General features: G+C 50.3%; 1 protein-coding gene across 9 annotated transcripts in view; it reads right to left on the bottom strand.

The window, feature by feature from the left end:
• Positions 1–18,717, bottom strand: part of PTPN3 (protein tyrosine phosphatase non-receptor type 3) — a 111,773-nt gene that overhangs the window by 28,201 nt on the left and 64,855 nt on the right. For all 9 annotated transcript variants that reach the window (XM_059411105.1, XM_059411102.1, XM_059411103.1 and 6 more), the window contains 6 exons: positions 17,619–17,753; positions 14,891–15,067; positions 5,405–5,591; positions 5,152–5,229; positions 4,007–4,063; positions 2,852–3,008 (listed from right to left, as the gene is read on the bottom strand). In XM_059411105.1, the coding sequence (XP_059267088.1) occupies positions 2,852–3,008; positions 4,007–4,063; positions 5,152–5,229; positions 5,405–5,591; positions 14,891–15,067; positions 17,619–17,753 (791 nt within the window). The remainder of the gene's footprint in view (positions 1–2,851; positions 3,009–4,006; positions 4,064–5,151; positions 5,230–5,404; positions 5,592–14,890; positions 15,068–17,618; positions 17,754–18,717) is intronic.

Genomic DNA, 18,717 nt, shown 5'->3' with positions numbered 1-18,717 from the left:
CTCTTTCAGCCCCCCCCCCTTTTTAAAAAGATTTATTTATTTATTTGAGAGACAGAGAGACAGTGAGAGAGAGCATGAGCAAGGAGAGGGTCAGAAGGAGAAGCAGACTCCCCGTGGAGCCGGGAGCCCGATGCGGGACTGGATCCCGGGACTCTGGGACCATGACCTGAGACAAAGGCAGCTGCCCAACCAACTGAGCCACGCAGGCGTCCCTCTCAGGTCCCTTTCATTTGCTCCCTTAAAACAAGTATTTTTCATGGGCACTCTATGACCGCATTGTCCCCCAGAGCCCAGTCAGCCTCTCCCTAAGGCCATCTTTAGGTGGGAGGTTCCCAAGTACACGTATCAAGTCCTAACACCTCCTCTGGGTTCAGTCCTACCTCGTCAATTTGGAATCTGCCTTCATGTCAGACTCCTTGGGTAAAGACAAACCTGGGATCTCCCCCATCCCTGCCCTGCACTAACTTCCTCCCCAGTCTCACATGCCTCTTTCTGGAAACTTTGGGATTATCTCTGAATTTTCCCCTTCTACCTAGGAAGGGAAGTCACTCTTTTACTCAAACGCCTTCAATGGGGGAGGCACCTGGATGGCTCAGTGGGTTAAAGCCTCTGCCTTTGACTCAGGTCATAATCCCAGGGTCCTGGGATCGAGTCCTGCATCGGGCTCTCTGTTTAGCAGGAAGGCTGCTTCCTCCTCTCTCTCTCTCTGCCTGCCTCTCTGCTTACTTGTGATCTGTCTGTCAAATAAATAAATAAATCTTAACAAAAAAAAAAAAAAAAAAGAAAAGAAAAGAAAGAAAGCCTTCAATGGCTCCCCACTGCCTTCAGGACAACCAGAAAGGAGAAGGAGAATCACCACCATGGCATTTCCCCCACATAGTTGAACTGAATCCTGAACTAGCTACCACTGTCCCCATTTTACAGATGGGGAAATGGACTATCAGGGTGAAGAAGCTGTCTAAAGTTCCGAAGTGACCCGGGCTATTGGTGGGCGGGGGGGTGGGGGACACACAGGAGTCTGGTCAGTCCATGGGTCTCTGATCCAAAAGACCACATTCTTTCCACAGACCCTGGAAGCACATTTCTTCTGCTGTTTTGTGAAGATAATATGATTTCTGTTATGTCTGCTACTCCCTATGCTGTTGACTTATTTTTCTTCTAGTCAATTCGTTTTTACTTAAATGTTTATTTTAAAAATGAAATGATCAGGGCACCTGGGTGGGTCAATGGGTTAAATCCTCTGCCTTCAGCTCAGATCATGATACCAGAGTCCTGAGATCGAGCCCCGCATCCGGCTCTCTGCTCAGCGGGGAGCCTGCCTCTCTGCCTACTTGTGATCTCTGTCTGTGAAATGAATGAATAAAAATCTTAAAAAAAAAAAAAAAAAAAGGCTGTTTCAAACTTCAGCCTGTTTCCACCTTCTAGTGAGGGTGGGCGCACTAGAAGCCAAGGACAGACTTGGAGGCTTTAGCCATTTTGGTCCCATAATTTCAACCAGTCCCTCTTCCTCCATCCTTTAAAAAATAAAATAAAATAAAATAAATAAAATAAATGAAACAATCATTAATTTTGGACAGTCCGTGGCACTGCCCTTTAGCTCTAATAGTTTACAAGCATCCATTTTTTTCCTCTAGAACCAGCGCCAGCCCCTTGCTATGGGCTGGTGGAGGACTCCCCTCCCAGGGAGGCCTGAGGACTCTATTCCTGGCCCTAGGATGGCCCACATGCCCTGGGGCGCAGCCTGTGAGGGGGCCTACTCCCGGGGGGATTCCTGTTTCCAGCTTCACGGCGCAGGACAACTTAGCCAACCTGTGACTTGGTTTCCTCATCCCCTCCCTCAGGGTTAGGGATACCATGCTGACCTTCTAAGAGCGTTATGTAAAGCAATAAGCACAGCGCAAGGCCAGTTACCGAGGGCTGCGCTGACATCAGCAACTACAGCCACAGAATACCCGCCCTGCTGGGCGTGGCATTGGCGGTAGGTGGGGGTGGGGCACTGGGGATCTGGAGGGATCTGGAGAGATCCAGCGAGGCCTCAGGGATGCAGGCCAGCTTTGGGCTTAGAGATGTATGGGGACAGAGGGAAAGCAGGTGTGTGGGGGCCTGGGGGCTGGGCGTATAGACACCGTGCGGCCAGAACAGAGGTGTGCGGCCGGGCCTCAAGTCACACACTTCATCATCGCCCTTATTTTAAATCTGGGCAGAACGATTCAAGGGCTTGGCTTATTTTACAACAGCAGCAGCAACACCTGTCACGGTATTTAAAGGAAGCCGTCCTTCAAATGCCTGCCAGGTATCAGGAAACATTCTAGGTGCTTTCCAAGTCTAAGCATCAGTCTGTCTTCACAAGAACCCCGTGACGGGGTGGTTAGCGTACCCTTACTCTCCATCAGAGTGAACAGGAGCACGAACTGGGCACGACACTTGCTCGAGGCCCCTCCACCCAGTAGCGAAGGAGGGAGGATCACCCTGGGACCCTCCGCTCTACTGGCTTCGACAGAACCCGACCCTTTGTGAAGGGGCCGAAAATGCAAACATCTGTGGGGCCAGGCAGCTGAGAAAGGAGTGCGGTGCAGGGGAGCCGGCCGGGGAGGGACCAGAGCTCATGCTCCGTATCAAGGGGCTGGGTGGGTGCTGCCTACCTCCAGAGGGCTGGCCACGAGGGGCTGGGCCCTGCGTGGGCAGATCTTCACGTTTCTCAAGTGAGAAGTCGCACATCCTGGTTGGGAGGCGAAAGTTCCTGGATTTTCCAATGCTGGCTACGAGCTCAACATTTTCAAAACCACAGAACGGGCCACATAGGGCCCCACCTCTCTAAGGCCCCGTGGCTCCTCCCCGTGGCCGCCCTTACCTTTCCTCCTGATCACCAGGGCCAGTTCCCGCGTGTGGGACTCCCGGCTGGCTTTGATGAACATCACCACTTGGTCATGGGTGTGTTCCGAGATGTCCCGGCCATTGATTAACACGATTTGATCCCCTTCGTTCAGCTTCGGAATGCAGGTGTCCGCCTGGGTGGAGAGGAAAAGCGAGTTTCTTCGGTTACCATAACACAATCCTCAAGGGCAGGACGCGGACGCCCTCGGAGCCCAGACACTTGAGACCATGTTTGTGTTCTCTTCTCCCTCAGGCACGACCGCGCCGTTATTTTTCTATCCGCTGATGTGCAGACACGGTCGCGGGTTGTGGGACTGTCAACGGTCCCGATGTGAGTCATACAGCGTTTCAGAAAAAAGCTACGAGACTTCCTGCAGCCTTTTCTCTACGATGGCCAACCTCCACTTATTACTGTAACGTAGTAACTGTGAGGCTTCGGAGCTGCTGTTTTCTCGATGTGCTGGTAGAAAATAATTCGTCAGCCAAATGTGAGGGTTTGTCTCTCTTGCAATGGAGAAAGCCTTTGTCAGCATAACACCAAAGGCAGAAACCAGTACGGAGAGAAGCAAAGCACCGAACAGTGTAGAACAGAAGCCTTGTAATTTGAACAGACCACAGGCACTAAGAAAAAGGAAACTACGGGCTTAAGGACCACGTAGGAGTAAAAGCCCCAACCCGGTTCCTTCTAAGGAGATGCAGTGTGGCTGCTCACTGTTCTAGAAAAGCAAACCCTCTCCTGAGGAGGCCAAGACGGAGGGCCGGGGGGCAGGGTGCTGGTGTGGGATGGCAGGTCCCTGTGCAGAGTGAGCAGAGCAACAAACCCTGTGCCTCCGTTTCCCTTCCTTGAGAGGACTTCTAAATTTTAATGGGCCCCGTGAAAAATGCAAATTCTGGTTTAGGAGGTCTGGGGTGGGGCCCGAGATTCTGTATTTCTAATGAGTTCTCAGGGGAGGCTGGTGCTTCGTTGACGGGCAAACTTCTGGAAAAAAACATGGATTCCATTCTTTCTTTCCGTCTCCATGCATGCACTGACACACACTCTTTGTGGCTGGGAAAGGAACGGCACACGGAAAGAGAAATGTTGGATTTAGCAGAAAAGAAACGTAGGAAAGAACGAAATGTGTTCACTTACAGGTGACTCTGGGTTTATCCTTGATACGACGAGAGGCATCTTTTGGTCCACGCCTCCCTATAAACACGATAAATCAAAAAACAAAACACTTGAATAGCTCATAGCAACAAAGACACACAGATACTGCTGACCCGGGGAGGGCTCAGACCTCACTTGAACCTATTCTCATCCCAGGGGTTGGCATCCTTTCAGGATTACAAGCTTTGCGACCCCGTGGGGTCTAGTGGGGTCACCAGAGGACTGCTCAGATGTCTCTCACTGCCATTCCCATATTGCACGAACTAAAGATGTGCTCAGAGGGTCGCGCTCCTTTTTAAAAATGCAACATCCCCCCGAGGACTCCAAAAGCACAGCCTAGAAGTGCTGCTGGCAAGGGGAGTTTCCAGCATCGGAGACAGAAGCTGGAGACAGAAGCTGTAGAAAAAGTCACATGTTGTGAGGGCAGGTCCTCAGTGGGGCACTGGGGTACCGGAAGGGGAGTCTGCCGTGGCAGCCGTGGGGGTGGGCAGTGGAGACCACCCGCCCTCGCTCTGCTCTAGAGCAAGGCTTTGTCCACTCTGTAAAGGGCCCGAGGGTAAGGAGGTATGGGAGAGAGGGCTCTGTTCTAACTGCTCAACTCTGCCACCAGTGTCAAAGTAGCCGCAAACCATTTGTAAATGAATGGGTGTGGCCACGTGCGAATAAAACTTTATTTGCAGAAAAAGATGGGGTGTGACTTGTGGGCCAAAGCAGGCAGAGGTGGGGGACGACCCTGTACATGGCCTTGTAAGTTGCGCGGCTCTTCTCTCTCATCGGCTTTAGTGATGCTCAGGGTTCCCTTGAAACCCCCTCTTCTGGAGATAGATCGACTTGGCCAACGGTGCGTCATTGCTCTGAGCCTCAATACACGTTTATAAATCGGGTTTTAAAATACCCACTTCACCGATTATAAGCCCTCAGTGGGGTGACATAAAGAAGTGCACGGACAGCACTGAGCACAGCATAGGCCGCTGGGCTGAGGCAGCGCTATGGCCACGCCAGAAACTCCCCAGTTCTGAGGCCTGAGCCAGTGTCCTCAGTGTCCTGTACTTCAGCAAGCAGCACTCTCCTAATGGGAACTGAAAAGCCATCTAAAGACGGCATCCCTATGAAGACACACGACATACCTTCAGATTAAATCCAAATTTTCCATCTTCATCTGGCGTGATGCGGATCAAAACTAAGTAGCCATCGCCATGATCATTCTGGAAAATGTGGCAGACATGATTAATTATGTTACTTCTCGCTCTCAGGGGCGGTGAGGAGGTGTTTCCCCTTGGTCCACCTTACTTGAATTGCCCCCAGGGCACCTCGGCACAGGGAAGCCTGGGTGGTCACCGGCTGGGCTGCTCGGCAGCCCCGGGACCCGAGCTCACCCACCTTGTCACAGTAGTACTGGCTGCAGTCCTCGGCGGAGCCCCCTTTGGTCACCCTGTGGAAATCCTCTAAGAACTGCTGATCAACGTCATCTGGTGAGCAGGAGCCTGGAGCATTTGAAGATGAAGACACAGAACTGGATGACTTCTGGGTCAGGCAGCTTTGTGCTGGATTGTTCTCGGATATACTCCTTCATTATGGGGAAGGAGGAGACATCTTACTCACTGGATTAACATGTTAGCAGAACAAGCATCATTGACGGTCGGGGCCTGGCATCCCAGGGCTGTCATGAATTCCTGCAACCTTAGGAGAGCTCCAAAGGTCAGTGCCGGGGCTCTGGCACACCTGGGGTCCACGGGCTGCCCTTGCTCTTGTCCGGCCCGAATATCACCACCTTTAGTTTTGGGGAAAAGGTGCAGGAGGGCAGGGAGGATCCAGGAGCTGCTGAAAACTCAGCTCCCTTCCCAGGTCCTCTGAAGGTGACAGGGAAATGTGCCCAGCTACTCTGGTGGCTTAATTACCAAAGCTCACTCAGATGTACGTCTCCATCCCTTCTGAAAGCTTTTTCCTTTCATCTCATTCCTGCTGTTAGCTCTGTGTCAGTAGGACTCTTGGCTACCCAGCCTCCCCCAAATGGGACTGAAGTTCCATTTCTAAGACATTTACATTAATCCTAGTTTGCAGTATTTGCCTGTGATCGCCATTAATTGCGTACAATGAGATTATACATTTCCCCCCTCTAATATATGTCCTCCTGTGCCCATTTTACATTTAATGAAGATCAGAAGTTCCTTGGTTTTACTGGTCACATCTGAATAATGCTCAGGAGCCACACAAGTTTTGGACGGCACGGTTACAGAATTTTCTTTTTAAAGGATGTTTTAATTTTTTTTAACCTGTTTGTTAATTATTATTGTTGTAAGATTTTATTTATTTATTTGAGAGAGAGAGAACACAAAGGGACAGTGAGAGGGAGAAGCAGACTCCCTGCTGGGCAGAAAGCCGATGCAGGGCTCTATCTCAGGACCCTGAGATGATCACCTGAACTGAAGGCAGATGCTTAACTGACTGAGCCACCGAGGTGCCTCAAGATTTTATTTATTTGAGGGAGAGAGAGCAAGAGAATGAGAGAGCATGAGCAGGGCGGGAGGGGCAGAGGGAGAAGCAGACTCCCGGCTGAGCAGGGAGCCTGTCACAGGGCTCTATCCCAGGACCCTGGGATCATGACCTGAGTTTAAGGCCGATGCTTAACAGCCTGAGCCAACAGAACATTCCCATCAGCACAGGAAATTCTGTCTTGGAGAATTACAGACTATGAGAACAGTCCCTCTGAAATCCTTTGGTCTAACTCCCATTTCACAGATGAAGAAACTATGGTCTAGAGAGGCTGAGTGACTTGCCCAAAGGCACTCAGCTTTCCGCTCCCTTAACATACAGAATCTGATGGACTTGGGTCCCCAGGCATCTCTTTCTTCTCCAGGCCACACCAAGTCTGTTCCTAAGACCCCCCTCCAACCCCCCCACCACAGAGGGTCACAGGGATTAACCATCTCAGCTGTCACTGTGTAGGACACTCGACTTCTCTGCATCACACACACCCCCACTATCCTCCCTCCAGAGCCACAGGCCTAGCAAAAGATGCCTTAAAATGCCTACAGACTATAGGGTTTTCTTTACCTACTACAGACTCGGCCACATTCTAACCTCAAATGGACTTAAAAGATGACAGAGGAGAGTAGACAGGGCATTCAGTGACACATAATAGACAAATGATGGTGCTGCTGCCTCATTAAATTTTTATCTCAAACCCTTATCTGTGGATTTTTCATGAAATTGGGGCTTCTGTTTCCTAGAAAATTCACATTATCTTACTCTAAACATAAAATCTGTATCATGTTCACACAATAATTCACTATCTCAATTTATGTGAATATAAAAATTCAGTGACAGACCTGTGTAGAAATAACAGTGATACGCAAGACAAGAGTGTGGCCTTATGGCCTTCGAGGGGCTGGGTGACAAGGGGTGCTATGGATGGGAAAAGGTTTCAGAGACAGGATATTTTGGAAGTGAAGCTGTATACCAGTGGTAAGTTTTCAGAGTGAAAATGAGTGAATCTTTAATTTACTTAAAGCTTTAAAAAAAATTACCCCCAAATAGGGTAACTTGGCCTGTTTCATGCATATAAGAGCACCCCCTAGTGGCAAGAGGGGCAACTGCTTGGCAGCTGCCAGACAAAAATCAAGCCAAACCCAGTTTAGGAAACACTATTTACAGTTCTAGAGGTGGAGCTGAACCCTTAATGTGAAGTTGCAAATAGCAAACAAGCTTCAAATGTTTGGAAGACTCTGGAGGGTGACGGCGACAGAAAGGGTGAAGGGCATATAAACAAAAAAGCAGAAGAGCAAAGTAACAAAGCAGAAGAGAGAACTAATTTCAAGAAAAAAGTCTAATTTTATGTCCATGGTGTTTAATTTCTACATTTTGGATGCGTGGCTCACATCATATAAAGTTTTAAAGTATTTTTCTTTTTCAGTATAAAATGTAACGGTCGATCTAACACAGCCCACAGTGCTAAAAATAATATATTCCAAGTCATTATGTGCCCAATCCTATTTTCTAAGTAGGGATGGAGAGGTTACTTTTAGAGAGCAATTTATTAAACATATGACGATTTTTTTTTGGCTGATCAACTATGTACAGACGTTCCCTGTAGGCTGCAGTAGCGTTCTGCTCAGCATGCAGGATGGACAGACAGATGGTGAGGAGGACATCAAATGAGAAGCAACAAGAACGTGGCAGCTGGATGCAGCACACGGATGCCAGGAGCCAAGATGCCAAACCAAGCAGGACGCTTCATGCTACTGAGGGGGAGTCTGGTGGGCGAGGAGGTATGAGGGGAGCCGCCAGGGGTACTTGGGTTCTAAGGAAAGGAGTGAAGAAAGGGGGTAGGATGAGCTGAGGCAAGAAGTCAGTGTGGGCTGAGAAAGCCAGTAACTGGGAAGAGGGTCTGTGCCTGAGGCAGGAAAGGGGCACCTGTCAGAGGAGGGGGGACACAGTGGGTGGGGAGGGACTGTCACTGCTGTCTGGGAGCCAGAGCAGCCAGGGAGGGGCTGCCCACCTCCAGCTCGCCGGGAAGACAGGGGCGAGGACAGACGGACCGGCAGACCAAAGCGCATTCACCTGCAGGAAAACATGTTTCAGAACTCTCAGTGCCACCGACTACAGGTATGAGAAGCCAAAGTCACGCCAGAATTCACCCCTCAGAAGAGAAGCAAAGCTAAGGAAATTGAAAATGGTAGGACTGCCCACGAAAGAAAACTCCTGCATCGGGATGCTTTGATGCCACAGCTCCCGAAACCCTACGAAAGGACAATGACCTGCACCCTCAAGCCTGTTGGAGGGAGCAAAGCCGTGCCCTACGGAGGGCATCCCGGCTCTAACTGGGTGCCTGGTGAGGAGGCGTTTGCTGTGTAGTGTGACAGAACAGGGGCCATTTGCTGTCATTTCTCTCTCGAGTCTGTGAGCTTCTCCATGTTGGCAGAGACTTTCGTCCTCTTCCTCTTCCTCTCCTATCCTAGCACACAAGACACCCAGCCAGGCACGCAGCGAGAGCTCAAGCATGGTGCTGAGTGAATGAAGAAGAAAACCACCTTCCTGAAGGACCTGGGCTTGGCTGAGTTACGTTAGAAGAGCACAGAATTCACTCGGTCACCTGGAGGCGGAGGGGGAAAGGTGGGCTATGTAGCTCCCAGCTTCTGCGAGCTCAGAGCTTCTGAGGGGGTCACGTTCATACGGGTCCCCCGAGGATCTTGTTAAAATGCAGACTCTGATTCAGCAGGCCTGGGCTGGGCCTGAGGCTCACATTTTCAGCAAGCTCTCAGGAGATGCTGCTGATGTCCCTGAGCTGCGCTAAAGCAGGAGTGTGAGGGCTACAAGAAAGGGTACCAGCTCCCCCCTAGTGCCATGTTTCTTGTGCATGAGATTCGTGGAGAAATTTTTCATACGGATCTTATCTTCACATTGGGGTCGCTGAATGACAAACAGAATACTCTTTTCAAGTGTGGGTTTTTAGGACAGTACTGCACACGATACTCTGAAGATACTCTGAAATCTGTTGTAAATGCCAACGGCCCAAGATCAAAGCTTCAGAAGTGGCAGAAGTGGCTCAGGGAGTACGGTACAGATGGGTTGCTTTCTGGGCTCTATTATTTCTGTGCTAATGGAATCATGGGTCATGCATCCGTCCCACAGCCCCAGCTTCTCCCTCAGACATGAAGATATTGCAACAGCAAGAAAGCCATTCCATTTCAGTCACTTCATGCTTTAGCTCTCTGAGCAGAGTTTCCTGCCATATGACCGGCCGCAGACCTACCACACGGCTCTGCTCACAAATGATGGTTAACCTCAACTCGCCAAAGGAGGTCTGTTTGATTTCTTCGTGTGCATATAAATCAAATCGTGCAATGCTGTTCGCAGGATATGGGTACCTAACGTGAAGGTGGCAGAGGGGGCATCCCACTGCTTCCTGTAACCATCTGTCTATCTGTCCATCTGTCTGTCCAACCATGCAAGTACTCACTGAATATGTACTAAGTGCCGGGCACCATGCCGGGTCTGGGGGAAGGAGAGGTTCACAGGGCACTATCCCTGCTCTCAGAGAACTCACAGTCTAGTTTCAGAGAAGAATTAAGAAAAAAAAAAGAGAAGAATTTAAAGTATAAAAATAATCAAATAATATCTTGTTGCAATGGAGATGCTCAGTTGTCTGAGTGTACAGCAGGAAGCCAGGAGAGCCTTCACAGAGCAGGGAGCACTGGACCTGGAGTTTGAGAGATGAATTAGCAGGAGTCTGAACAGGTAGCTGAGAGGGAAGAAGATGGACTAGGAAAAATACTATTAACAAAAAGGACAAAATAGCAGCATATGCAGAGGCATGAAAATCTGAAAAAGTGACATGCTGGGACACAGATTTCCCAAAGAGAAGCCTGTTGACGTGTGAGGGATGGCTGGACCCAAGATTAAGGACATGATCATGACCGTCCCCATGACCAATGAAGGTGGGTGACCACGGGATGCGCAGTGGCACGGTGTTCCGATTCAAGAACAGCCTGGGAGGAAGATTACTGAGGTGAGGGCCTCGCAGAGGAAGGCAGAAGGAAAGGAGTCTAGGATGACGGAGGTTCCCAACGGCTGCAAACAAGGTAGTAGGGAAATGCAGTCCTTACTTGCCAAGACCCAGGAGGAGCCACAGGTGGGACAGGGAGACGGTGAGTGGAGACTGGGGTCCCTGAGGTTTAGGGCATCGGTCATGCGTCCACACGCAAGTGGTCAGATGTCCTGGTGGAGGACAGGCGAGATGCCGAGAAAACAAACACAGAACTGCTAAGGCAGCCCCGCGGCGGGCTGGCCTCCTCCGACAGAAACCCTCAGATGTACACGGATCCCGTCACCCCATCCCAATCCGGGGGTCACCCTCTAGTCCAGGACCGACGTGCAGAGATCGGTGACCATCAGGCTGAAGGGTGGACAGTGGCCGAGGGAATGGGAAGTGATGTCAAGGAGGGGAGATGGGGTTGTGAGGGAGAATGAGAAAGGGACGCCACCCGTGTTGTTCCAGGAGCTCGAGGCCGGGATCTGCAAAAGGCAGGGCTCGTGCTGGCCCAGCGAGTGTCCAGGACAAGGCTCCCTGCACAGGCTGGACGATGGGGCTGCCCACCACCAGGACAGGCTACCCCACGGCCGGCGGGGAGACCCAGGTGGCTGGGCCGGGTGTGCTCCCGCACGGCCGATGTGGCTCCAGAGGGGGTCCCCAGAGTCCCTCTCGAGGAGCAGAAGTTCTTTTTAGAAGTGTTTAACAGCAGAGGGGAAACACACACACTACAAAACTGACCATTCTAGCCTTTCTCGAGTGTACCGTTCAGTAGCATTAGGTGCACTCACGTGTTGTCTGCATAGAGTTTTGAGATAAAAAGTGACAGCCGCCCCATGTCCCCTGGAACAAGGCTGGCTCTGAAGAGAGAGGCCAGCAAATCCCGAGGCATCACCCCACAGAGCCGCCCTCCCTCTGAGGACCCGTCAGGGCAACCGGGAAAAACCAACGACGAAAAATCCCTTCCAATACGACCCTGCCCCGTGCCCCAGTGGGTTTTCTGCCAGGCTCTGCTCTGAAAAGTCACTGTTCCTTCAGGGAACCTCCCCTCTCCCGTTTTCTGGGTCGTGGGGAGTGGTCGGTTTAAAAAAAAAATTTTTCCCCCCCATGAAGGAAACTGCCTTTCCCTGCAGGGTCCGGACTTTGCTCTGAAGCCAGCGAAGGAACATGGAAGGGCTGAGAACCTTGGGAGTAACAAAAGAGCACAGCTGACTCGGGCACAAAGCGAACTGCCAAGGATTCAGAACGATAATCATAAACTTGGCGGCGCTGCTATAAATACGGAACAGCCCGGACGGTGACTCACCCGCCAAGATAACGTTCAGAGAGCCTGAGCCGCGCCACTCCGGGTCGAGAGCCCCCATCGCTCTGCTCTTTTCCCTCCTGCCTCTTTCTTCTGCTTGTTTACATGGGTACAGTACGGTACACTTCATTCTCCTTTCTACAGGGAACCCTCCAGACTGCGATATTATTCTCTGACAGAATAGTTCTTTTTGCCTCTTAGCACAAACAGGCCATCGAAAACATGCCAGACGTTTCTTAAAGGCCTTGCAAATAAATACTCCCTCCAGTAACCACTCCCAGTTTTTTTCATTAAGCACGGAACAACCCTGCCTGCTTGCCTTGGGCAGTAGAGGGACCCCCGACCCCCGGACTCTGGGGGCAGGGGGGGCAGCTTCCTCTGAAGACCCAGCGGGCGGCAGCTTCCCGCCAGCAGGGAGGGGTCCCCACCTGAGGCGGCAGGGCCTGCCATGTTTCACCTGCTCGCCCCACATGCCACGTACGGCCACCGAGGGGACTCCGTGAGATGTCTCCTGTCACACCTCGCAGAGCTGTGACGAGGAAGGCTGCGGTGGAATCACCATTATTTGCTACTTTGAACATTAGGCTGCAAGACAGAAAGTGCCCCGGGGAATGCACATCTTATAAGATCTCATGGGGGAGTTTCAGACAGAATTGATGGGCCACGCGTCAGGGTGTGCTCGGCCTGAAGTTACTTGAATTAGACAGGACTTAAGGAAGTGAGTTTTGAATCTAATTTTAATGAATGTATTTTTTTTTAAAAGTAGGCTCCCCCCCTTGTGTGGAGCCCAACGTAGCACTTGAACTCAAGACCCTGAGATCAAGACCTGAGCGGAGAGCAAGAGCCAGCTGCTTAACTGACTGAGCCACCCAGGTGCCCCTGAATGTCAAGTCCAATAGCCCTACGTGGCTAGTGGCTTCTGTGTTGGGCTGTGACGGTCTCGCTGCCACGTGATGCCATGATGTGGGTAGCAGGCCACGGCAGGAAAATCTGACGTGGGACACGTAATTGGGTTTCTCGGACCCTCAGACTGTTCCCCAAACCCTTTCCTTTTCCCAAAGTGGTAGAAGACGCAGTGACGAAGGCTGACAATATGCTGTTTGTCCAGCTGGACTGGAGGCCCCTTAAGGCAAAGACTTGTCTAATTCGCCTTGATGTTCCCTCCGTGAGCAGCAAAGGGTACATACGGCATGCCGCTGTGGTCTGCACCACACGCAGCCTTGAAAAACACCCACACCCCACCGGACAGCATCCCTCTCTCTCTATGTGGCACAGATCAGTACCGCTAACAGCACTCTCTGTGATGATGGGAAGGTTCTCTGTCTGCTCCATCCAGTATGGTAGTCGTTACCTACATGTGGCTCCTGAGCACTTGAAATGAGGCTCGGATGACTGAGGAATGGGATTTCAATGTTAAGAAACTTAAATCTGCTACCCTGGACCACGGGAGTCTGGACAGTCCCCAATTCCATGACGGGGCTGCAAACCACAAGAGGAAGGGGTCCCAGGGAGGGTGTGAGACTGAGCTTCCCAGAGCCCTCGATCCACTTCCCAAACCCTCTTTCTCCTTTCCCGAAAGCTACACAACCCTGTGGCCGACTCAAACTGGCTCAAACCATGCAGGCCTGCATTCTTGCCTTGTCTATCTAGGTTGGCAAAGCCATGGTGTCACACGAAGGAACGCACACCCTTCCACATTGTCACTTCAACAGGCCTGCAAGTTGGAGCAAGAGATAGGGATCATTTCAACAAAAGCATCACCCGAGCTCAGGTCACAAGGAAACAGTGACGAGAGAATTATTTAACCAGAGGTGTTAAGAACACAGATAAGCTAGAAACCACATTTGCTGCGGTCAGGGACAATAGAGAGGTAACAACCTCCCATGTAAGTGGGAAGCCAGATTTGCAATTCACCTGCGAAGTCCAGAACACAGTCAGGGTGTGCTGAGTGCGTTAAGCCTACCAGCTAGAGTGGTAAAAATTTACAGATTAACTAAAGTGCCTTCTCGCTAATCCTGTGCCATTAGGGGAGGCATTATGTTCCAGATTTCCGGTAGAGTATGGCACTTAAACAGCATCAATACTCCATGCCTACGGTTGACTTCCTAATGGTTGACCTGGTCGTCTCATACTTGTCATTTTATCTATGATTAGGTCTTGTCCACTGCAAAAACTTGATTTTGAGATCGCTTACTCTACAACGTATAGATCGGGTAGGACTGTGAATTCATTAAGAGAAAAAAGTAAGACCCATGAAAAAAGAAGAAGAGCAGGGGCTCTGTCAGAAGCTGGAGGGAGGGAAGCCCAAGCAACTGAGCCAACCGGGGAGCGCTGGGTTCCCTGCTCATCAAGACAAAAGGAATGAGTGAATTCAATACAGCTAACTGAATCATAAAAGCACTCAACCCAGAACTTTTGGAAAGACCTTTTTTCCCCTGGACTTGAGATGTGAAGGGAGTCTGTCACATTTAACAAAGGGAAAGTGGGGACATAAAAGAATTTAACCCCAACTGTCAACAAAAAGTTAACAAAAATGCAGGCGACGGTCTTCCCATGTTTTTGCATTACACTAATGATTCATTAAAGATGAGCCCCTCTCCCCATAAAACCCCCGAGGGCACACTGCGGATCTAAGAAGGCTTTCTGTGGACGGGCCGAAGTAAGCCTATCTCGTGTGACCCAGAAACCTTGCAGTGGTTGAAACTTTGGCAATCTAGAGAAATACTGTTATTCAGATTAACCTAGCTATCGCTCTGGAACATGTACTAATTAAAACAGGGCTTTGCTCATCAAGTAGAGACGGTTCAAGAGAGCTAACATGTCTGTGGAGAGTATACAAGAAAAAGTGCAAGCCTGAGACCCCAGGCGTACAGCTTGTCCCCCCTGTGGTGGAAGGACACTCTGACGCAGGCAGAGGGCAGCGGACGAGCTGGCTGCAGGCTCCAGCCCTTGATTTAAATGGCCATCTCTGGGTCTGAGCAAATCCCTCCACAGCCAAAATGCACAGATACAAAGAAGAGAACATGTTTCTTACTCTCGGTGCGGGCTTCGGTTCTGAGAAACCTCTGATTCGCTGTCTTTGGGGGACAGGGAGCCCTTGTACGTGTAAAACACATCTTCGGTTTCCGTAATGTAGGTCATCTCGTTCACAAGGTTATCTGCAGAAGAGTGTCGAGGCTTTCGGATTTCGTGCCGGAGCCTAGGACTTCGCCTGCGTGGGGGCAAGGTCAAGTGTGAAGTGTTGAAAGCAAATTCCACTTAAAAACTTTACCAGGCATCAGGGATCTAACTTTGTGCCCTGACCTTTCTAAGGATGCCTTGGCTCACACTGTTGGAAATTAAGAACCGGTTAACTCATTGCCACACTGGGATCCGCCCAGGGCCACACCAGTCCTCGAGACTCTCAGCCCCCGCGCCGTAGCCCCCAGCATGGTAGCTTTGGCTATAAAAACAGGCTGATGAGATTAATTTATGCCCTTTGGGAAGTGGCGAGGTTGATTTAGAGTAAAGTATCCTCCTAGGAAGACTCAAGGTCTCAGGGCACAAATAACAGACTATCCTGACTACTGGTCAATGCTTCGGATTCGTTCGAACACCAGTATTAAGTAACGGGTTTAGAAGCCAAGATACATGGTGCCTGGATGGCTCAGGAGGGTAAGCATCTGCCTTCCACTTGGTTCGTGATCTCAGGGTGCTGGGATCGACCCCTGCACTGGGCTCCCCGCTCGATGGCTAGCCTGCTTCTCCCTCTCCCTCTGTCTGCTGCTCCCCCTGCTTGTGCTCTTTCTCTGTCAAATAAATGAATAAAATTTACAAAATTAAAAAAAAAAAAAAAAAGAAGAAGCAACAGCAGCAGCAGCAGCAGCAGCAGCCAAAATACAGTTTTTTGCAAAACCAAAACCTTACTTCAACTTCATCCCTTCATGGAATTTCACTTAATCCAAGAGGAAATTTTTTTTTAACATTTTTATTTATTGGACAGAGAGAGAGAATGAGAGAACACAAGCACGGGGAGCAGCAGAGGGCGAGGAAGCCAGGGCTCGATCCCAGGACCCGGAGATCATGACCTGAGCCCAAGGCAAATGCTTCCTGACTAAGCTACCCAGGCACCCCGAAATGTTTGCTTTTAAAAATACAACCTGTAGGCCCTATTAGACGGGCATGGCACCACCACCCTGTTTCTCCGACAGCAGCAGCTGCTGTGTGGCTTTAGGCAACTCACACCACCTCTCTGGGCCTCAGCTGTACCCACCTGCTCCTGAGAATGACCCAATGAAGCCGTGTTCTCTGGACCACTGGCGCGGCCCCTGGGCATCAGCTCCTGCAGTGGGTGACTCCGGGCTGCTGAGCCTTCTACTTTCTCTCCGTTTTTCTGCCTTCTTCTTCCTTAACCATGTCTCCTGGACACTGTCAGGGCCTCCGCTATTCCCATTCCCCCGGGGCCCAGATAATCAATAATACTGTGTCCGGAGCAGGGAAGAAAGGCTCGTGACTCCTCAGAAGGGGACCTATAAATAGCACTCAAAGCTCCCGGCCACGGGTGTGGCGACATCAAACCCCGCTGTTCTCCTGGATGCCGTCCTGAGCCTCCACTCTGGGGCCCTGGCATCGCTGCCCCCAGAGGCTTCCAGACAAATTAAGCTGCTATGTTACAGCACAGATTTACCACTTTAGGATGAGGGGCCTAAATCTTGGGAAACCAAGAAACAAATCTACTGAGTTATGCCAGGATCTCTAACACCACATACCATCGGCATCTCTGCCTATTGCATCCGGCCCTGGGGGTTGGGGGCGGAGGAGGTCCCCAGACAGGGGCCCTGCACAGCAGCCCCATTTTATGCCTGTTGGAATCTCCCTTAGTCCTACTAGGTCTCTCTTTGGTTATTTACAGGTCCACCTGCATCTTTTATGGCATGAATACAGAGCCATGCTCTCCAGGCCAGCGGGGAGCTGGGGCAAGGTTTCTGGCTTGGTTTCCCCTCCTCCGGATGACGCCCGGCCATTCTGGACGGGTTCACAAAACTGGCCTGGTGTCTCTGAGGAACATTCGAATACAATACAATAAGAATTCCACCTGATTTTTTTTTCTACTTACAAAGCACTTGTGCACTGTTCAATCATTTGGGTGATTTTTGAACCCTTTGACAGATGGGAAGACTGAGACCAGAGAGGTAAAGAAACTTGTGAGTTAACAAAAGGGCCCAAATCTGAGGCCGGGTGAAGCGGCCACACGCTGTCCTTCCCACTTTGCCAACTGCCACTTTCTTCTTTTAAAGCCATTCTCTTAAAACGCTGCCAGGCTACTTCCCCACGGGCGTCTGCTCCTGCTGCGGAGGGCCACACATCCTACCCGGCGACCCTTTACTAGGTTTTCCCGACGTTTATTTTGTGTGATGCTAACAGAACACAGACGATGTTAAGCTCGGTGTGCTTCCTTATCACAGGATTTCCCAGAATGTTACTATGCCAGTGTGTACTCTAATTCCAAGAGGGGGCCTTTTCAGTAGGCTGTAGTTCTGCAATTCAGACCAAACGACTTCTTAAAAACAAGAACATCCCAGCTACACACACTAAGGAAAATGTTGAGCGAGGCCTGTGTGTGTCATGAAAACAGTAAACCGTTCGTTCCATAAGAGCCAAGCAAGCAACACAAACCTTGATTGTGGGTCACCTATCTTGGGAAGACTTAGGAAGCTGAGTTTTTAAGAGAGATAAAGTTTCTACTGGTGGCTAGTACCAAAACAAACCACAGGAGGACGTACCAGTTGGGAGTGATAGGAGGGGAACGAGAAGGCAGGCTCTTGGTTTCTAAGTGCTCCACTGATAATGATCTCCGCAGGGCTGGGTTCCACACCATTCCTCCAATCACCTTTTTGCAATACTGGTTATTTACAGACCTGAAAAACCAGAAGCAAGGTTCACTTTCTACGCGGACAGACATGTTCAACAAGAGATTACACCATAAAAGCAACAGTCTCTCCACGCACGCTCCCTCCCTGGCGGAGGGCTGGGTTATTAGCTTCTGGATGACAGACACCAGCCAAGGTTACAAGAAGTGGAGGTACGAGGTCCACAGTGGTTCCCTTCTGCTCTGGCCTTTCCTTGTTGTATCTCTGCTTCTGGTGAACGTATTTGGCCCTACTACTGTAAACAACAAACTGGCGCTCAGAAGAGAACCAAACCTTACGAGGAGATGAGAAGGTATTTTCAGGCTAACACAAAAACAGTTCAAATAACTTCAAGCAATTTTTCACGTCACTCACAATGGCATGAACACAAACATTAACCATCCTTCCAAGAAGGTGATTTTTGTCATCCGAGCTGGCAGAAGCCATAAGCTATAAATCAGAGAGAACTCTCTGAAAGAAGGCCCGAGAATATGCTCCGGTGGTAGCGCTCCATGCCCCGTGCTGTATGAACAGGCTTCCTCGGAGCTAACGTCCATGTTCTATTTATACCTAGAGAATTGAAATCTTAGCCATCTAGACCCCCAAGGAATGAATTCTTTGAGGGACAGGGTTTGAAGTCACTTTAAAGGAAATCCAGTTCTGTCATTCCTACATTTTTTTTTTTTTTTAAAGAGAGTTTATCTGTTTATTTGACACAAAGAGAGAGAGAGAGAGAGACACCATGGGACAGAATACAAGCAGGGGGAATGGGAGAGGGAGAAGCAGGCTCCCCACCGAGCAGAGAGCCCGATGTGGGGCTCGATCCCAGGACTCTGAAATCATGACCTGAGCCGAAGGCAGATGCCCAACAACTGAGCTACCCATGTGCCCCATGCCATTCCTACATTTTAAGCAATGTTATAAGGTCTTATCAAAACATTCCAGGGGCGCCTGGATGGCTCAGTGGGTTAAG

This window comes from Mustela nigripes, chromosome 9, assembly GCF_022355385.1.
Source record: "Mustela nigripes isolate SB6536 chromosome 9, MUSNIG.SB6536, whole genome shotgun sequence".
Taxonomy (NCBI): domain Eukaryota; kingdom Metazoa; phylum Chordata; class Mammalia; order Carnivora; family Mustelidae; genus Mustela; species Mustela nigripes.
The sequence above is the reverse complement of the archived record's forward strand: the minus strand, read 5'-3'. Positions and strand labels throughout refer to the sequence as shown.